General features: G+C 41.1%; 1 protein-coding gene and 1 non-coding gene across 7 annotated transcripts in view; both read left to right on the top strand.

The window, feature by feature from the left end:
- The window catches only part of FN1 (fibronectin 1), a 72313-nt gene that overhangs the window by 44110 nt on the left and 6817 nt on the right, over window positions 1-21386 (top strand). Inside the window, exons 25-41 of one of the 6 annotated variants that reach the window (XM_066345831.1) lie at window positions 171-353; window positions 2642-2731; window positions 4000-4269; window positions 5340-5456; window positions 6840-7004; window positions 7581-7736; window positions 8573-8686; window positions 9533-9802; window positions 10969-11156; window positions 11956-12043; window positions 13277-13453; window positions 14241-14330; window positions 14673-14852; window positions 16014-16103; window positions 17178-17563; window positions 18595-18733; window positions 20882-21046. In XM_066345831.1, coding sequence (XP_066201928.1) covers window positions 171-353; window positions 2642-2731; window positions 4000-4269; window positions 5340-5456; window positions 6840-7004; window positions 7581-7736; window positions 8573-8686; window positions 9533-9802; window positions 10969-11156; window positions 11956-12043; window positions 13277-13453; window positions 14241-14330; window positions 14673-14852; window positions 16014-16103; window positions 17178-17563; window positions 18595-18733; window positions 20882-21046 — 2868 coding nt within the window. Of the gene's footprint in view, window positions 1-170; window positions 354-2641; window positions 2732-3999; window positions 4270-5339; window positions 5457-6839; window positions 7005-7580; window positions 7737-8572; window positions 8687-9532; window positions 9803-10968; window positions 11157-11955; window positions 12044-13276; window positions 13454-14240; window positions 14331-14672; window positions 14853-16013; window positions 16104-17102; window positions 17564-18594; window positions 18734-20881; window positions 21047-21386 lie in introns of all 6 variants that reach the window. The other 5 variants (XM_066345830.1, XM_066345832.1, XM_066345829.1 and 2 more) reach the window with 5 other exon arrangements.
- LOC136379297 (U1 spliceosomal RNA) lies at window positions 4670-4833 on the top strand. The gene has a single exon (XR_010746770.1). It is a non-coding gene; the product is annotated as a U1 spliceosomal RNA (small nuclear RNA).

Raw genomic sequence — 21386 nt, 5'->3', positions numbered from 1 at the left:
GGTCAACTATAGTTTACTTGCATTTAGATTAGATTTAGAGTAGACTATTTGCATGATTATGACTCATTTCCTTTATGCATGAAATATTGTTTTTACCTTTCCAGCTATTTTTTTGTTAGCTTTTATTTTAAAATTGCATTAACTTCGCCTTCCTTCTCATCTGAAACCAGCTGTCCCTCCTCCGACTGACCTGCGATTCACCAATGTTGGTCCAGACACTATTCGTGTCACCTGGGCCCCACCTCCATCCATTGAATTGACCAACTTCCTGGTGCGCTACTCCCCTGTGAAAAATGAGGAAGATGTCGCGGAGTTGACAATTTCTCCTTCAGACAACGCAGTGGTCTTAACAAGTAAGAGATCAAACGTATCTGTGTAATAAATGCTAAGCTAGAGAATAAGGAAATATTCTGAGTTTTCAGGTAGGAGCAACAAGTTCAAGACATGATGACCTGCAAAGTTGACGTCACTGGTTCGAAACCCTGGGCTTGCCTGGTCAAGGCACATAGGGGAATTGATGCTTCCTGCTCCTCCTCTCTCTTTTCTCTCTCTCCCTCTCTCCCTCTCTCTCTCTCTCTGTCTGTCTTTTTTCTAAGATGGATAAATTTTTTAAAATTATAAAAAAAAAACAAAACCCAATAAGATCAAGACAGTTACAACAGAACTACTAACTAAATTCCAAATCCAACCAGCAGCTTGGTAAATTTTGGAAGATGTCATGTTTATCGTTATTTTAATACACCTTTGATATCTACAACTTGAAAAAAAATTATAGTGGAAAAACATCAACAGTGAAATTCAAAGACATCAAACAAGTTCTGCTTCCAAATTAGCACATAAAAATAATGCATGTCAAGAGAAATTGTGACTAAATTTGAATGTTTAGAGAGAAAAGGAGGATTGAAATAATGTCACCGTATCTGTTTTATTCTCTTTTTCTTTTCTTTTCTTTTTAAGTGTCAGCAGGGAATCTAGCATTTGAAACATGGGAACGGTGACTGGTTACTCAGGATAGATCAGGAGGTTCCTTTGAAGAAAGAGCCAGTTTAATTTGTACTTCAAAAAGAATCTGTTAGCAGGATTTCTCTGAAGGCTGAGGACTTAGAAAACAACTGCCATTAAAAGAAACAACAACAACAATTTATGGAAATTGTCTCTTTCTAGTTCCTACTCTTTTGAAATAGATATCTTTTATTCAAGAAAATACAAGGAGGCTGCTACATGGTGCTGTGTTTCAAGGCAATGTTGCTTTTCAGGATTTTCACTGTACTAATTAAAAGACATGCATAAGAACAGCCAAACTTTCTATGTGAGGGAAAAATAGCTCTCATTTAGGTCCTTTGCCAAATGGTGGTCTGAAAAACAGTCTCCCTTTTTCAGACATATTTTAGAGAGTGAAAGCTCAGCATGACGATGGTTTTGATTTCTCGTTTTGTGGCTGAGGGCAAGAGCATCCTTATATCTGCCTATCAGCGGGTCATTTGTTTCTGTTCTGGAACTCTCTGGAATTAGTAGTTAGTTACAACCTCACCCAACACAATAGCCCCTGCTTCCGGACCACCGTCAGCTCCACAGATCTGTCACGTGTCCATTATGTGCTCTAAGGTCTTATTCTGGATCTTACTCTAGATCTCAACGTAGCCATTTCCCCGCAGAGTAGCCATTATTCTCCTGGTTTACAGATAAAGTAACTGAGGCACCTAGGGGTTGAATAAACTGCCCCTGGCCAAGCAGAAAGGAAGAAAGTGAAGTTCGAGGACCCAGAAGTGGCCTCTGCAGAAAGGTGGGGAGGGGATGCTACGGAGGGGCGTGGGTTTTAGTGAGCAGGAGGTCAGTGGTTAGAAACTTGACTCTGTACCTTTCTCAGTTTCTCAAAATGAGAGGATATCCAGAGATAAATATTTAAAATTTTAAAATGATCTGCTCTCACTTTAATGTGGCAGAACCAATCACTTTCCCTTTGGAGTATGGCTCTTCCGATATAAGTTCATTGTTAAGACCATTGATCTTGGCCTGGGTCAACTCCTGTATGATCTTGGGCAAGTATATCAAAGAAGATAACTTCTTTAGGCCTCAGTTTTCGCATTTGTAAAATGGGAATGATTGTAAACCAAATTTTTGAAGGTAACGGATTAGTTCATTGTCTTGAATGTGGTGGTGGTTTTATAAGTATATACATATGTCAAAATCTGTCAAACTGTACACTTAAAATACATGCAGTTTATTGTGTGGCAACACAGCTGCTTTAAAAATGTAGCCAGTTACCTCACTGGGTTGTTCGGAGGAGAAAATGATAATTCACAGTGCCAGTCATTGTTATCACATGACCTCAACAGACATACTCTTAAGTGGATGATAGAACTATTACCATGCGACAGCAACTCCATCTTATTGCAGATTGGGCTGAGTCACACTCATAGGATGAAACTGAGGCCCACAGCTTAGAGATACTGCAGGGCAAAGTGACCCTTCCTTGTCGCCCAATTACAGCCCATCTCCAAGTAGCCACATTCACTTAGGTATAAGTAGGCTCCAAGACTGGACTCTTGGGTATTTTATAAGTTGACAAAAGTCCCAGAGGTGCTTTGGTTCTTCATGCTTTCAAGCACAATTTTAAGACGAGTCCCACTTGCCCCTTCAGACCTCCTGCCTGGCACGGAATATCTAGTCAGCGTCTCCAGTGTGTACGAGCAGCATGAGAGCACGCCTCTCAGAGGAAGACAGAAAACAGGTGAGTCACGCTGGCAATATGCTAATCAACTACTGTTCACCTACTAATTTTATATGACAAAAATGGAGTGCTACTTCTAAAAATACACCTCCATCTGTTGTGGTGGTGCTGGTGGTGCTGGTAGCCTTGTCATTACTTTTGGATCACTGGTATTGAAAATTAAAAGACACCTTATTCAACTATTACTCTGACTTTTGGTTACTAAGAATCTACTCTCTGTTTCCAGAGAGGACTGAAATTAGTCCAGAAACTCTGTTGTCTATCTTCTTAAAAGTTCCACTAAGAAGAATAGCTCATAATGTCTATTATTGAGGAATGGTAAACATTCCTTCTCATTGGGTGAGGGCTCTAACAACTCTGTCATTGTTCATGAGTATTTCTTTCTTTTACTAAGCCAATAAGTTTATCTCTTTTTTCTACTTGATGAAATTTTCATTTATTATAAAAAAGGAAGTTGACCCCATGATATGTCTTTTCTTAAAGATGAAAGCTTCTTTTAATTTTTCCCTTAAAAAAAAAAAGTACAGTTTAGTGTATCCATTAGTTTATTTTTCACTTCCAAAAAGGAGCTGTGATATCTCAATTTGGTTTTAGTATATTAATTGAATAGAATAAGTTAATGTTATAACTGGAACAGAAAATTGTTGCAAGTCCCAGACAGATTATATGATTTGAATTTGAGAAAAATTTTTTCTGCACTGCACTAAATTCTCAGTTCTTAAGGAATTACTTAGATTGTAATTTGTCCGGATAATGTCTAAGTCCTAGAAAGTTTTATGTTTGGCATCGTTATCACCCTGTTGACATATCAATTCCTTCCTGAGTGTAGAAAGTTTCTTTGAGAGCCAAACACTTAACTTGAGAGTGGGAAGATCTCACTTTCAGAGATACACTTATAAGATAGGAACCTAGAATACTGAACAATGAAGCATTGAAAAATATCAATTTCCAGAACATTTTAAACACCTATTCTTCAAATATGACACGGAAACCTACTCTTAATGATGCATATAACCTCCATAAAATAAAAAAAAGAAGAAGAAGAATGATTAAGTTGGCCATTTTGAACCACGTTTATTTATAATTTCAAATTTTATATGTGGCTTAGAATCAGTGCATCATAACATGTGGTTTACCGCAATTCACTATGTTAATGAAAAAAACAAAAACATTGGATGCATGTTACTTTCTCCTATTTTCTCACTTCCTAATCTGGCGGTTTCCATTTTTCTCCTCCTCCCCTTCCTCCTCTGGGTGGGAAAAAACAGGTCTCGATTCCCCAACTGGCATTGACTTTTCTGATATCACTGCCAACTCTTTCACGGTCCACTGGATGGCCCCTCGAGCCACCATCACTGGCTACAGGATTCTCCACCACCCTGAACGTGCTCGTGGAAGACCTCGAGAAGACCGAGTACCCCCCTCTCGGAATTCCATCACCCTCACTAACCTCAATCCGGGCACAGAATACGTGGTCAGCATTATTGCACTTAACGGCAGAGAGGAAAGTCCCTCACTGGTTGGCCAGCAGTCAACAGGTAATTTGTTTTCTGCTCTTCAGGTAAACTGAAAGGACTTTCTTATGCAGGTGATACCTCCTGTGAAATAGGTTTGTGCTGTCTGAGCCATCATCTGTTAAAAACTAGGTTATGATTATGAGACATGCAGGAAAAGGAAGTGAGAGATGACGTGGAGAGAAATCTCCTCCGTAGAGTATATTAAACAAGATACTTGACTTATTCCAGACATTTCTCACCTGATTTAGTTATTTATGCATTTTTAATAACTGCAGTTTTATTCAAAATATAGAAAACACTTTTATGTTCTCTTAAGAACATAATTATTTTAGGGGGTTACGATGCGGTATGTAGAGGGTGTTATATTGAGTAGGACCTTGAAAACCATGTCAACACAGTAAATGAAAAATAAAAATTAAAAATACTTCCCTGGCAGGGGAGACACCATGATTGCGAAGGTGGCTTTCCCAGAGAGAGACTTGTCCTTTGCACTCCGGATGGGCTGACCCCTGTGATTTCCCCAGATGTGGGGAACGTGATTGGATAATTTGTGGTAGTGGGGGACTGTGTGCATGCTCTCCCCTTAAAAAATGAAAAGAAAAAGAGAAAGAAAACGTAATTATTTAATGTAATTGTGTCAATGTTCTGAGGAGATATATGCTGAAGTACTCAGGGCAGAAACATGATATCTCATTGAGACCCTAGTCTCAAATGGATTAAAAAAATACAGGAACAGAAAAAGAGAGAGGCAAATGTTACCAATTAGCAAATACCTAAAGGAAGGGGATATGGGTGTTCCTTACACTATTTTTTTGTAGTTTTTCTGTTGCTTTAAATTTTTTCAAAATAAAAAGTTAAAGGAAGAAAACTATTCAATAAATTTGAAATAATCATTTTATCAGAATTTGAATTGACTCATTAATCCCTTATTTTAAACTGTTCCTAATATTTAATTCTGCTCATGTTGTATAGTATTTACATAATATATTTTTAAAAAATCATAAGAACAGTTACCTGGAAGATGAACAAAGAGTGAATCTGGGCATTGTTTGCAAGTTCCAGACGTGCGAACTCCCTCTTGCTTTTTCTAGTATCTGATGTTCCAAGGGACCTGGAAGTCATTGCCACCACCCCCACCAGCCTGTTGATCAGCTGGGACGCTCCTGCCGTCACAGTAAGATACTACAGGATCACCTACGGACAATCAGGTGTGTTAGTAAAATGCTATTTCACACTTGAATCAAGTCCGATTCTGTTGTGGGTAATCTGAAAGCCCAACAGTGAACATATAATTAAAGAAAGTTTGGCAAGACGATTTCAGAACATGTGGGAAATATGCATAATATAATTGGTAGCAAAATCAAGATAAAAAATTGTTTGTATTGGCCCTGGCCAGTTGGCTCAGCGGTAGAGCGTTGGCCTGGCGTGCGGGGGACCCGGGTTCGATTCTCGGCCAGGGCACATAGGAGAAGTGCCCATTTGCTTCTCCACCCCCCCCCCTCCTCTCTGTCTCTCTCTTCCCCTCCCGCAGCCAAGGCTCCATTGGAGCAAAGATGGCCCCGGGCGCTGGGGATGGCTCCTTGGCCTCTGCCCCAGGCGCTAGAGTGGCTCTGGTGGCAGCAGAGCGACGCCCCGGAGGGGCAGAGCATCGCCCCCTGGTGGGCAGAGCGTCGCCCCTGGTGGGCGTGCCGGGTGGATCCCGGTCGGGCGCATGCGGGAGTCTGTCTGACTGTCTCTCCCCGTTTCCAGCTTCAGAAAAAGGAAAAGAAAAAAAAAATTGTTTGTATTATCCTGGGGGGTGGGTAAAGCTGAGGAAGAAGGGATTGCAACTGTATTATCTTTGGTGAGATGACAGTGATTCATATTTTTCTTTTTACTTTTCTGCATTTTCAAACTTTTATTTAACATGAATATAGTCTATTAAATTTTTGGAAAAGGACCACGGTTTATGCAATCCTGGGTTGAGGACTTACCTTCTTCTCCCTTCTTGTGTTAATCTACAACTCTGACTTTTAAAAGCCGGACTGTTAAAATACCATTAATTGTAATTTTATAACGTGCAAAGCAGTTTTGCAGATGCGATTCTCTTTGGTGAATTAAATTCCAATTAGCCCACTATTACACAGAAAATTACCTGACACTTGTGGAAGTAATTTTGATTTAGAAAATATTTAATGTCACATCACTTATTAAAGCAGTTTACTGCACGCGGGATGCGTAGGCACCCTGCAACATGTCCTCATAAAGAGGATTTATTTGTGTTAATTTTAAGCTGTTCCACCAAAGTTTGTTTTCGAAATGTGATCTTAAGTCACACAGACCTGCATTTTCTGCACCTTGGAAGTGGTCAGGTTGATTTTCCATGTTAAATTTAGGTTGTTATACTCCTCCTTTAACTCTTCTTCCCTACCTCACCCCACCCCCACTTAGATATTTACATTAAAGGCTGTTCTATTAATAGCACTTTTTAAAAGGGAATAAGCAGAGGTGTGATGTACGAGCTGTTCTCAATATGTTCATTCAGTGACTCAGCAGCAGTCCCCAAGTATCTCTTCGCCCCTCATGCTTTTGACTAACCTCTTTTCAAACAGGAGGAAACAGCCCTGTCCAGGAGTTCACTGTGCCTGGGAGCAAGTCTACAGCTGCTATCAGTGGCCTGAAACCTGGAGTAGACTACACCATCACCGTGTATGCCGTCACCGGCCGTGGGGACAGCCCGGCAAGCAGCAAGCCGGTGTCCATCGATTACCGCACAGGTGCTGACTCCTCCCCTGGGAGGACACAGGCTTCTTTACTCAGATAGCTTTTACAATGTGCTCCCAAGGTCTTGTCTTCATCGTGAAATTGATTTTCTTCTTTAAGAAGATGGAGAACATCTGCAGCTAACAGTTTTAAGCCAAAGATTTATAAAGAAATAGCCCAAGGATGGCGATTTTTGTCTGTTTTGTTAACTGATACAATCTGTGGGCCTACCATAAAAACATAGAGGGTGTTTAACAAATATTTGTGAATGGATGAATGAATGAATGAATGAATGGGCTAATGAATGAATGAATGAATGGGCTAATACAGTAAGAAGATAAACACCTAAGTTAGAATGTAGTTTCTTTGTGAATAAACCAACCGTCTTGAAAATAGGTAATGGCATCTGTCGGGATGCTTGCCCTACCTCCCAAAAGCTATCTCTGTTTCTGAAAAAGAAACATGTGGGAGTTGTTAATTATATATAGTAAGAGATCATTCTGTACACACCAGATGTGGAGACAAGGTCTGGTCCAGTCTTGTTCCCATGGACTGTGGCTTCATTGGTTTCTCCTTGCTTTTGTTTGCAGAAATTGACAAACCATCCCAGATGCAAGTGACTGATGTTCAGGACAACAGCATCAGTGTCAGGTGGCTGCCTTCGAGTTCCCCAGTTACTGGTTACAGAGTGACCACTACTCCCAAAAATGGCCTGGGACCCACAAAAACTAAAACTACAGGTCCAGGTAAGAACTGTCAGCACCTCACATGCACCAGGCGCCCACACAGTGTGCTTTTTAAATAAACAGCCACCCAGCTCTGAGGACTATGTATTTTCGTACCACTATGTCAAAGTTTCCGCATTTGCCAAGTCAGGGCTCAGGATCGTTACTCCCTCCACGGTAGAATTTTTAGCATAAGTGCGTTTCTGTTTTTATGTGCACAGTACTGCCTGATGGTGTGGGTGGGTGTCTTAAATTATGAGATCCCTCTTTGTGGTTTTGTTTACCATGCACACCAAGAAAAGAGAGATGGCCAAACCAAGTTTTAAAGATCTTTTTAGCTCTTGTTTTTGTTTTTATATAAAATTCTTATAAAATTAGGATCCTAAGGCAATATTTTTTTTTTCAAATACAAGTGAAAGTTTATTTAGAAAGTCATAGGTAGCAAAAGTGAGTCAGCTGGGCCGCGTGGGCTCAGGAAACTAGTTACAGAGGTAAAGGAAATGTCTTTGGAGCTGGGGGGGAGGGGGAGAGGAGAGAAAGAGAGCAAGCCTTAAAACAGTATCTCAACGTCAAGTTAATCTTCATTTTTTTCAAGGTCATCATCATTCATTGTTGGGTGCATTAAGTTTTGGAGCTGATCCCTTAGTGTGACTTTCCTCCAATATGATCATTTGTATTAGGAATGAACATGTTTGTCCAAAAGGAAATTCATGTCTCACTTCTCCATATTTCCCCAATAAATCTGCCCACGAAAATCAAGACCACCGCACATTTACTGTCGAAATCTGCACGGCACTTGGATGACCTTACAGTGTATGACGTAGATGCTGCATTTGCTTTTCACTCCCTTTTTGCAGATCAAACAGAAATGACCATTGAAGGCTTGCAGCCCACAGTGGAGTATGTGGTTAGTGTCTATGCACAGAACCAAAACGGAGAGAGCCAGCCTCTGGTCCAGACGGCAGTAACCAGTATGTAACCCGTACTTATTTTTTATTTCCAAAGTCAGATTTCATTCTTAGGCATCTGAATGCCCCGCCGCATGTTGTTTGCGATTATACACGGGGCAAAGCCAGCTGGTTGGTTAGTGTGTATGTTGAGGCGAGCCCTTTTAGAAACATTTTTTTTCCTTCTCAGTGCAAGCAGTGATCACATAGGGAAAGAAGCTGTGGAACCACCATAGTCAGTTGCTGTGCTTTAAATTTCTTTTGCTCAAATGGCCTCAGCAAAATCTTATTTGCCTATAGCAAATCTACAATATATTTTGCCGGGACCATCTTTTCTACAACTGGATGGTGAAGTTGATTGACGGGTTTCTCATGAAGCTGTTCTGTCCGGAGCATTGGCAGGACTGTGGCTGCACCAGTTTCATGTAACGAAATGGGGTCAGGTGGGGAGGAAGAGGCAAAGCAGGATAAGAACAATACAAACTGAATATTGGAATCAACTTGACCACTTCCGAGGTGTAGAAAAGGCAGGTCTGTGAGACTAACATCACGTTGCGAAAACAAATTTTGGTGGAACAGCTTAAAATGAACAAATCATAAAGAGCAAATCAATCCTCTTTATGAGGACATGTTGCACGGTGCCTACGCATCCCGCGTGCAACTGTTTTTCATGAGCGATACGACATGAAATATTTCCTAAATCAAAATTACTTCCACAAGTGTCAGGTAATTTTCTGTGTAATAGTGGGTTAATTGGAATTTAATTCGCCAAAGAGAATCGTATCTGCAAAACTGCTCTGCACGTTATAAAAAATGCTTATTTCACAACTTGCTTTTCACATAACCTCTTACCATTAATTTGCCTAACAGACATTGATCGCCCTAAAGGACTGGCATTCACTGATGTGGATGTCGATTCCATCAAAATTGCTTGGGAAAGCCCACAGGGGCAAGTTTCCAGGTACAGGGTGACCTACTCGAGCCCTGAGGATGGAATCCATGAGCTATTCCCTGCACCTGACGGTGAAGAAGACACTGCAGAGCTGAAAGGCCTCAGGCCTGGTTCTGAGTACACAGTCAGTGTGGTTGCCTTGCACGATGATATGGAGAGCCAGCCCCTGATTGGAACACAGTCCACAGGTATATCGTTCCTTGCACCTCTGGGTGCTCATGGGAGCAGAGGCTTTATGCCCTGCTGAATGACTTGAGAATTTATCAGGCTATTGATTCTCATGTAAGGGGGTTTAAAAAAAGAAAAAGCAGCCTCTCTATCCAGAAAGGCCATCTTTTAGAGGACTAGTACAAACAGTGATGTTTAGGTGATATTTGGATAAACTCTAATACTTGGACATTTCGGAGTAGCTTGGCTTACCAATAAGGCCATAAAGCGAGACATTTGAAGATAATCCTAAAACTGTGGGTTATTTCCTAAGCTACGCCTCCCTGTGGCTATACTCAGTGTGTATAGAGGAAAGAAGTTTGGCGTCCTAGAGCTTACTCTGAAAAAGGAACCCCACAATGGGCCGTTTCGTAGCAGCACGATTCTGAGAACACGTGGGTAAGACCTTCCTTCTCGGGTTCGAGATCGTGTGCTCAGTGTACAATTTGCTTAAAGGACTGGGAATCAGATGCACAGGGCAAATGCTTTCCACAATACTTGATCTTCTTGTGCTTTGTTCCTGAAGCACAGGGGAATGCTAAAGATATGTCCTTGTGACAGCATACACCCTGGAGGTGACAAATCTGTTATTGCTCTTTGCTTCTCTTTTCTGCTCCTGTTATGATCCAATTTCCTGATGCTGCACCACAGAGAATACTTCAAATTTAGCAATGATATCTGCCATGGGGTCCAAATAAAGCAACTAAAAACGTAATTCTAACTTTCGGGGTCTGGGATACTCTGTGAAATGGTTTCCCCTACAAAGATAATTTATATAGAAAAGGGGCTATTGTTCATCTTTCTATACAAATGGAAAATGAATCTCAATGGCCAATCAGTCATTCTGACTCTCGGAAAAAATTTTAAGGGAAAGCAAAAACACCATATAAACCTGAAAGTCTTAGAATTCTGACATTTTCCTGTGTTACCCAGGGATGCTGAGTATTGGTGGATATAAGACTTTTTTTTTCAGCAAGCATTTTCTTCATTTTGCATTCTTTTCTTTTACCTCCTTATACTGAATCTTTGATCAGGGAACCCACCTAACCTAAACAAGCACAATCTATTCTACTTGTTCAAATTCACTTTATTTTCCATTTCCCCCATTTCCTGTAAGATAACCTCTAACCAATGACCATCCCGACAGCCATTCCTGCACCAACCAACCTGAAGTTCACTCAGGTTACACCAACGAGCCTTACTGCCCAGTGGACAGCACCCAATGTCCAGCTCAGTGGGTATCGGGTGCGGGTGACCCCCAAGGAGAAGACAGGACCAATGAAAGAAATCAATCTTGCACCTGATAGCTCATCTGTGGTTGTGTCAGGACTTATGGTAAGACATGCCCTTTTTCATTGGATTAAAGAAGTAGTCACAGTATAAGGTGGTGGAAATAATAGTATCATAGTAAATCTAATTGTATTCCTTCTCCCTCCCATCCAATAATTTTCTTGTAATTTTATATCGATTTCATAAATAGCTTTGGGATGTTGCGCAACTCTTTAAATGTATTATGTTTATTTTGCAAGATTATGTGAGGGCTATAATTTGTATATTTACAGGTGAATGCATAAATCTACTTTAATTATTATACATTTTCTGAGCTCTGTTACCTTAGTAAGGAATATTCTCCAGTTTGTACCATCCTAGTCTGACCCTTAATTAAAACAGTTTTAGTCCTGGACAGGTGTGCAGAAAACTAGCCAGGAACTAGAAAATTGATGTACATTTTAAACATAAGCCCAATTCCAGATGAAACTACAGAAAAGGGGTTAAGAGAGAGAATAGAGAATTCTCTTTGCCTCCCTATGGTCAGAAAACTTCATGATTTACACCTGTCAGTTCATAAAAGCTAAAAAGAGGCAAATGCCCGTTTTCCTCATTTTGTATCAGCTTAGTTAAGTTATGGCTTTCTAAGGCTTAACCCCTGCGGGCATTTTTAAATTCATGTAATTTAAATTTGTTATTGATCACTTGCAGTGTAGGAATGAAATTAATCTAGGACTTAGAGTGCTGTAGGTTTTGTTAGTTTTTTTCTTCTTCTTCTTCTTTTTTAACGATGGCAGTTTTCTAATGCTGTAGTGAGAATCCCTGGGCTTCCCATGACTAAAGCTTCCCGTGTCCTTCTCTCTAGGTGGCCACCAAATATGAAGTGAGTGTCTATGCACTGAAGGACACACTGACAAGCAGACCGGCTCATGGAGTCATCAGTACTCTGGAGAGTGAGTAATCAAACGTTTTAGTATCAGAAAAAAAAAAAAAACCATAAAAAATATTCTGTATAAACAAAAATTAAAGAACAGCACAGAATTTTCTAGATCACTAAGTTAACAAGGAAATGATTCCCAGGCTGGAAATTGATTTGCTCACTCATCTTTTTGACGTAACTACTGGCGCCTATAATGACCCCTCCCCCAAAAGTGCTCTATGGGCACACAGATGGGGTCACTTCATAATGTTAAAATGGTGTAATAACAGCCTGACGTGTGGAAGTCCTGGGTTCAATTCCCAGTCAGGGCACACAGGAGAAGCGCCCATCTGCTTCTCTACCCTTCCCCCCTCTCCTTTTTCTCTCTCTCTTCCCCTCCCGCAGCTAAGGCTCCAGTGGAGCAAAGTTGGCCGGGATGCTGAGGATGGCTCTATGGCTTCCGTCTTAGGCACTAGAGTGGCTGCAGTGGCAGCTGAGCGACACCCCAGATGGGCAGAGCATTGCCCCCTGGTGGGAATGCCCGGTGGATCCCAGTCTGGCGCGTGCAGGAGTCTGTGTGACTCCCTGCTTCTAGCTTTGGGAATAAATAAATAAATAAAAATGATGTTATAATCTAGGACTAACCCCACGTTGATGCTCTACTTGTTGGAACTTGTTTTCGTAGTGTTAAATTTGGGGATGACTTGCTGCTTTCTACTACAGCTTACTTGCAGTAGTGTGGGGCAAAATTGGCCCCGATTCTAGTGGTCTACCATGTCACTAACTCACGCCATGCTCCCTCAGAAATCATGGACAGTGTCAGAACTTCCTCATCTATACAACAGGGATGGTGTTGTATCTGTTGAGAGAAAAGACTTGAAGCCGTACAAAAATGACAAAATGCTACAATACGTGTATCTATTATTATCCTAACTCCTACTATACATACTTTACATTTTAATAAATTAATGTTTAACATTAATTAAGGGATTTGTAGATACTATAAAACCAGCCTTGGGAATGACTGATAGCCTCTATAACAAACTTTTCATTTCTTCCCCCAAAAGGTGAATATTTTTATATTTCTAATTACTGTCAACCTTTTTTTTTTTTTTCTGGATGCCACAGGAGAAAAATCTATATGTTGTCATGTGTTGAAATGGATGTATTTAGTGTACCATAAAGAAACATTTCAAAATAAAGCATTTCAAAAGCCTTACCTGTCTGAGGCAGCCAGGCACTAACCTCTGGCTATGATCCCACACAGATGTCAGCCCCCCGAGAAGAGCCCGGGTGACAGATGCTACTGAGACCACCATCACCATTAGCTGGAGGACCAAGACCGAGACGATCACCGGCTTCCAGGTTGATGCCGTGCCGGCCAATGGCCAGACTCCGATTCAGAGAACCATCAGCCCAGAAGTCAGAAGCTACACCATCACAGGTCAGGGAACTCACTGTACTGACCGCATCTGTTCACTACTGTTCACAACAGAAATCAGCTTATTCGTTATTCCAGCACGGACCCTGATTAAACGGATTGTCAAGTACTTTCCGAGGACCCAGCTTTATTTTTTTAAAAGCTTTTTTTTCAAACCACGATCAGAAATAGTTTTGTCCTGTGAGTGCCTGATTTTATCTCATGTTTGCCAGAGATAATGGCAGAAGTTCCCTTAATCAGTTTGATATCTGATCAATGCACCCTTTCTTATATAAAAGAAAAAGTGTAACTTCATGCTTAAACCAAAGAAAACTAAACTGGTTTAACATTAACATAGATTAAAAAGCATAAATTAAATCAAACAGCACTACTTCATAAAGATCAAAGTTGTAGTCAGAGCGTGTTCACTCTCTGGGTTAATTCAGGTCTCTGAGATTTAAATTCTCGTTCCAGTTACCAATCAAAGACCATCTGATTAAGATAAAGAGAAAACACTCAATAGGTACTCAGTCCTCATTCCCCAAGAGGGCCACTTCTAATGGTAGCATTTTTCTATTCTCAAAATTTATTTTAGCCATTGTCTTTGTATGCGTCAGTGATTTTCTTTTGAGACCTGTTTCTCATTAACAATTGCTGCTCATACCAGGCTCTAATTTAGTACTCATATGCGAACCGTTCCTGTGGTCCTGACAAATATTGGATGGGAGGGGCACCATGAAAATTGCAGATGAGTTTCAAACTTCCTAGTAAAGCAAAATCAGACAAAAAATCGTCTCTTCACAAATCCCAGGTCTACAACCCGGCACCGACTACAAGATCCACCTGTACACCCTGAATGACAATGCCCGGAGCTCCCCGGTGATCATCGATGCCTCCACTGGTAACTATACTTCTCAATGAAGAAAGGCCACTGACTTATTTATATGTGATCAGTCATGTGAACTTGAGAAACAAAACGAACCTGAAACCTGTAGAATTATGTCAACCAATGTCATCCCAATAAATTGAATTAAAATGCAGTTTAGCAAACAAAACAAAACCAAACCTGAAAAGAAATAGAAACAAGGCTGCTATTTTTGTATTATAACTCACAGTGAAGCATGTTTACAGTGGCCAGAACTCTCAGGGTCTCTCAAGTCTGTTACTAAATAAGGGGAAGAAGTGGGAGAGTGATTTTCTTGGTTATTCCTTTTCTTAGAGACTTCATTTTGGTTTCTTTTAGCCATCGATGCCCCATCCAACCTGCATTTCCTGGCCAGCACACCCAACTCCTTGCTGGTATCATGGCAGCCGCCCCGTGCCAGGATTACTGGTTACATCATCAAGTTTGAGAAGCCTGGGTCCCCTCCCAGAGAAGTGGTCCCTCGGCCCCGCCCTGGTGTCACAGAGGCTACTATTACAGGTATTGCTGCTCCCATGCTGCCACTTTCCTCCTTCCTCCCTAGGATACAAAGTGCTTAGCAGACTCCCGCTGTGTCCTTGATGCCGAAAACAAGCAGCCCATTTCTCATGACCTCAGAAAACATTCTCTGCGTAGGGGCTGTAGAGCTCAATACACCCCCAAAGGCATGAATTCATGTACATGAAGTAATTAATGTCAATACTGACCTAATGGTATAACTAAAGTCCTTTCCTTTGCTATACGTTTGCCAGATATTTGTCAGTCTGGACAAATTCATTGTTTGAGGCAAACTAGCTAATTTAAACCTTTCGTCCCACCAACTCCCTGATCTGATGATTTGCAGGACTTGCCAGAGTTCCACCTGCCATTGCCCCTCATTAGCCCCTTTCCCGGAATAGATGTGGAGGTAAAGTGACTCCCAACTACCCATCTAGGAGAGAATGCCTGGCATGGGGGCTAAGCATCATCCATTTCCATAGAAAAGATCATAGGCCTCTGGTATTATTTTTTCTCCAAGGGATTAAATTTTCAAACTGTGTACAGAGTATCATCTGGACTTTCAAAATCCTGTAGAACACCCAGGTACCAGCAGGAGACACTGGTTTGATTTTTTTAGAAATATTGGGAATAAAATAGAATCAGATATGGGAAGAGTTGAATTGAATGCTTCTTTGGAGGACCCAGTTGTTTGTCATCTAAGTTTTCATTGATCCTGGCATTGAGGGCAGCCGGTTATTGGACCCAAGCAGATTTGTGAAGACAGTCTGCAGGGATCTCTCCGAGCATGTATTCTACTTGGCAGTGTACAGTGCTGATAGGCGGTGTACAGTGCTGATAGGTGTCTCGGAACTCAGAAAGGCCAGTAAGATCACAAGCTAAAAGAATGCCGAGGAAAACAGCATAAAAGTGCTTATTCAGGTTTCAGATTTCTTGGTGAGATCATCAGTTTGCTAAGTGGCCATCACATGCAGGTTATTTGCTTGTATATAGAAAAAAAAAAAAGTTAAGGTGAAGGCCATTTTACCTTTTAAGAAGCCAGTGGGGCCAGAGGGGGAGAGGATGCTTCCTCCCAGGAGTGTCCCCTGGTGAGATCAGTGAGAGCAGTGTCCACTTGACTAGCTGAGCCCAAAGACATGATGGGATGATCTGTCCTTCCATCAGGTCTGGAACCGGGAACTGAGTACACAATCCAAGTCATCGCCCTGAAGAACAACCAGAAGAGTGAGCCTCTGATCGGGAGGAAAAAGACAGGTAAAGAAAGAGTGCCTTCCGGGCAACGGGGAGGCGGCCAAGACAAAACTAATTTCAGACGATTGCTTTTGCAGAGAGAAGGTTCTCCAGGTTTTGAGGCATTTCTCATGGAACATTTTTTTTTTTTTTCTAAGAGCATAGCATACATGGTGTGTTCTTTGACAGCAGGAATCAACTAACATAATCTCTTAGTTCAGTTTTATTTTTTTCCTCGAATTCAGTTATATTTCTTTCTTAGCCAGTCAAAATAAAGCCTTTATTCACCTTTAAAATTTTCACAACAGCTATGAAAATGTTAAAGTGAAATGGCTATCTTTGCTATTTGTCAAAGCCTTTCGTTGAAGTTTAAAAATTAAAAAAAACAAAAAACAAATGGTTGGAGAAAAATCCCTCCTATTTGTCTTTATTACTTGGTTTCTGAAAGTTGGTGCTAAAGAATGTCTTATTTTTTCATGCAATTTCAGTTTAATTTCTAGAAAATACTATATTTCTGCTGATAGAATTTAAAAAATAAATTGTATATATGTATTTTTATCTATTTTTTTTACCATTTCAAACCATAATGAACCATTGAACCCAACCTCTGGAATTCTCATACTGCAGATGCTGAGATAATTAGTGTGGATTCTAGTCCTTAAAACATAATTCTCGAATGAAAAATAGAGGGGAAACACGCTGCACATTGCAATTCCATTTGGCTTCATTTGAGCAGAGGCAGCTTCTATGGGGCTCAGCCATCTAAAGCTCTGTGGCTTTGTGTGTATGAGAAATTCATACTAACACTTTTTTTCATTCTCAACTCTAAAGAAACCTTTGAGACAAAAATCATAAAGATTTCTTTCTGGAAAAAGTGTTTTGTGATCTAAGAACTGCTCATTTTCCTGGGGCTTTGATCAAATTGATAAACAGCCATTGTTGCCTGAATTGATAATGACTGCTGCTGGAACTTCTGGGAGCTTAACACGCTTTGCTTTTTTGGCTCTAACCTCTCTTGGCTAGATGAGCTTCCCCAACTGGTAACCCTTCCACACCCCAGTCTTCAAGGACCAGAGATCTTGGATGTTCCCTCCACAGCTCAAAAGACCCCTTTCATCACCAATCCTGGGTATGGAAACGGTATTCAGCTTCCTGGCACTTCGGGTCAGCAGCCCAGTGTTGGGCAACAAATGATCTTTGAGGAGCATGGTTTTAGGCGGACCACACCGCCCACCACGGCCACCCCTATCAGGCATAGGCCAGGACTATATCCACCGAATGTAAATGAGGAGATCCAAATTGGTCATGTCCCCAGGGGAGACGTAGACCACCAACTCTACCCTCACGTTCTGGGACTCAATCCAAATGCTTCTACAGGACAAGAGGCTCTCTCTCAGACAACCATCTCTTGGACCCCATTCCAGGAAAGCACTGAGTATATAATTTCATGTCATCCAGTTGGCATTGATGAAGAACCCTTACAGGTAATGAATTTTTCTCTCTACTTCTGACTGGGCAGCTTGGAAAAGAGAAAGCTAGATAATTGAAGTGACCAAAGCTCTGATGTAAAGTGACACATTTCTAGGACCTCTTAGAAAGGTGGCACGCTTAGTCACTGATTTTTTTTTTCTTTCTTTAATCTCAGTATGGTCCTACTTTGGGGCGGGAGGTACGAGTATATGTACTAAAGTGTCATTAGCTTTTATTTAGCAGAAAAAATGACATCCTTTCTATTGTTCTCACCCATTTGAGGCTCCTTAGTAATATAGAAAAGAAATGATCTTAGAAAAGAGAGAGAAAAATTCTGCCTGAATTTAAAATTTGTCTACAGAGGGCTAAAATGCCATCCTGTGGTTTGTCCTTGAGGAATCCCATTATCTACAGTAGGTCTAAAGAGAAGGAACTTAGGTGAAGCTCTGCATATCAGCTGTTATAAGTGATTGATTCTCCAACTAAAACTTCTGTTCTTTAATTTGTCTTGCTTGTAACAACTTTATTGTGTCCTTAGTTTTAGAAAGTGGCAGAATTTTAAAAACTGACTACAACTGTGGAAGATGTATGAGCTTAGACACTTGAGTGGGAGGGCTTGCCAAATTGTTTTAAGGACCCTTTTAGGGGGTACCAGGTGCCACCTTGTGTGGGATGAATAAATCTCCCTATGGTGTCCACGTTCTACATAGAGGGGGCATGGCCAGGGTTTCCAGGAGGCTTGTCCAGACCTGTGACTATAGCAGGATGGAGTGGAGACTGTCTCTAGAATTACTGAGGGCTCCTGGTAACTGTGGAGCCCGTGGGGCAGATTTTTGGCAGGAAAACCTGGCAGGTAGAAGTGATGGTCAATCACCCAAGTTCCATTTCTGTCCTTGGCTCTTTGGGACCTTTACCTGCTCCATCTTTTTTTTGTCTTCCTTTATTTTGTTTATACAGTGAGGGTTATTAATGAGAACAGGGCAAGTCATGGGGATTCCTCCCTCTAATGCTCTCTCCCCTACTTTGGCTGTGCCAATCATGGTAGTTCCGAGTTCCTGGAACTTCTGCTAGCGCTACCCTCACGGGTCTCACCAGAGGGACCACCTACAACATCATCGTGGAAGCACTGAAGGACCAGAAGAGGCACAAGGTTCGGGAGGAGGTTATCACTGTGGGCAACTCGGGTATGTGAACACCTGTGTCCAGGAAGGCCCAGGGTCTGCTCTGGCCGATGCTATTTCCACTGACTGTTCCATTGTTGCCATTGTCTTTTAACTTTGGGAAATGATGTTGCATCACGAAGTAAATGAGCAACTTTAAATTGAATCATTTTCCCTCTCATATCCTAGTATCTTTGTAAAACCCACACGTATTTGACAGGGTCCCAAGCAGGGATGTGATGATAGGCCTGCAACAAATTCAGATATTTAGCCCGACACTGTGAGGCCCTGCTAGTGAGTGTCCGAGCTGCTACAGGGAGCCAGTTCCCTGACCTCTTTGCCCGCACTGTCCCCCTCTCACCGTGTTGCTGTCCTGTTGAGTGATTTTTAAGTACCTAAACTGATCACCTATCAAGGAAATCCCCCATCTGCAGACATTACGGACAGCTGGTGTTAGTTCCGGATGTAGAATGCTACCAACACTGCCCATTTCTGTCCCAAAGGCCCCCTTATTCCAATGTTTATTCGTCCCCCCCCCCCCCCCGCCCGATTCCGTAGATCCAAAACCTTTATCGCGGTTAAATGGTTGTTGACTCTGCAGTACCTGGGAAGTACTGTATCACTTGGCCTGTAACCTACAACAGCTGAAGATTCACCGAGAAACACAAGATAGGGAATAATCACACCCCTGAACCCTGACTCTCCCAACCAGAGGGTTCTCTATCAGCAGGGAGAGCTAAATCCTTTCTCTACCAAATGACTGACTTCATTTCTAGGGCCAGTATACTTAATCTCAGCCTCTTTCCTCCTCTGACTGTGCTGTTTACATGGATAAACGCTTGTGAATTAAGCAGTTGAATATCTAGGCAGGGGGATCATTTTGTGCCTGTTGTAGTATATATCCACGGGCACACATACCTTTCGCCTTGTGTGGTTTTACTAATAGAATGCCTTGAAAAAAGTTTTCAAGGGCACAAAGATCTTTGTGCTTTTCCACTTCATTTTTCTAAAAAAAAAGATTTCATCTCCATAACTTTAGTCAGGTGGAATTTTAACACCAGGCTATATTTAGCAAACCCCTTGTCGCATTTCAAGCTCCTTCCATTTTTCTTTCTTCTGTATTCCCAGCAGCGAGATTCTGCATTCTAGGCAGGTTCTCCTGCCTTTGAAACATGTCAGAGTTCCCTACACTCTATATTTTTCCCAGGGAGTTCCCTTTTAAAATATCAGGCACTTCAAATACCTGTGGCTTTTGATTTTTGCACTGTAAACAGAAATATGCACAGTGAGATTCAAAGACACGGAAGTTAGTTTACTTAATTTTACAATAACTTGAAACATGTTTTGTTTGTATAAATTATTTTACAATAAGCTTTCTTAAAACACAAAGACTGAGATCTTAGGCAACTTGAAGAGACTCCATTATGTATTATTCTTTGGTCATTCATATCCTGTTGCTTATTTGGCATAATTGATTTTATTGATAAAGTAAAGTAGTCCTACAATTATGGTAATGTACAAAATCTCAAAGTTTTACACTACTATGCAAAATATGCCAAAATAAATATGAAGATCACGTTATAATGGAATATAAAAATGCTAAAATTTCTGCGGTAAAAGCAAAAGATGTCTTCTGATAATTATTCTTCATTTGACGAGCCCTTTCTAAGTGTTGGTAATGGGCCAACTGCATTTGTGATCTCATGTAATCTTCACAAGATCTCGAGCAGGTAGAGCTGTTTTCAGTGTTACCCTCATATAACAGATGACTGTACTATATAATAAATAGTCACTCAGGGACTCAGGAAGAAGCAGTTCCAGTCTTTGCATCCCCCCGAAGTTCCTAACTAGCTCACATTGCATCAGGATCTGTTCCACGTTCTATTGACTAGATTTACCAGAAGTAATTTTTTTTTAGAACTGATGACAAGAGTGAAAGATGGTTCTCCTTTTAAGATGCCTCCCCAAGTGTCCACTGGCAACATTGAAGCATTGCATTTTAAAGCAGTTATTGCATTGATAGAGCAGATGAATGCTTCTTAGTGGCACTAGGGTTTTTGTTTTAGATTAAGTCATTGTATAGAATAATTTGTTTTCTTCTTATATATAGTCCCAAACTTCCAATAAGATGTCTTTTTTATTGTTTTTTTTCTTCTTCTTTTATTCATGTAGTTGACCAAGGTCTAAACCAACTTATGGACGACTCCTGCTTCGACCCCTTCACCGTGTCCCACTATGCCGTTGGAGAGGAGTGGGAGCGATTGTCTGAATCTGGCTTTAAACTCTCGTGCCAGTGCTTAGGCTTTGGCAGTGGTCATTTCAGATGTGATTCATCTAGTGAGTAGCTTGCTTCGTCCATCCCCCTGTCTGTCCACCTCCTCCAGTCCCACGCATTCGCACAGGGTTCCAAGGAGTCATGTTTGGCAGACGCAGGCTCTTCCAAACATGAAGCAAACTAGGGGAGACTGCTTGACTCAAAGTAACATTTTGCATCATAAAAAAAAAATGATGGGAAATTTTACTTGAGGAATATTGCTTCATTTCAAGGCTGGTGCGTCAAATACGACAACTAAAAATGAATTTGTGATGGTAATAATGATTTTTTAAAAAAATTTTTCTGTTAAGATACATTAACAAAGTCAGTTTCTTTGGAGCCGTGTCAAGTGAGAGACGACAC

The sequence above is a fragment of the Saccopteryx leptura genome, chromosome 7 (genome assembly GCF_036850995.1).
Source record: "Saccopteryx leptura isolate mSacLep1 chromosome 7, mSacLep1_pri_phased_curated, whole genome shotgun sequence".
NCBI lineage: Eukaryota > Metazoa > Chordata > Mammalia > Chiroptera > Emballonuridae > Saccopteryx > Saccopteryx leptura.
The sequence above is the reverse complement of the archived record's forward strand: the minus strand, read 5'-3'. Positions and strand labels throughout refer to the sequence as shown.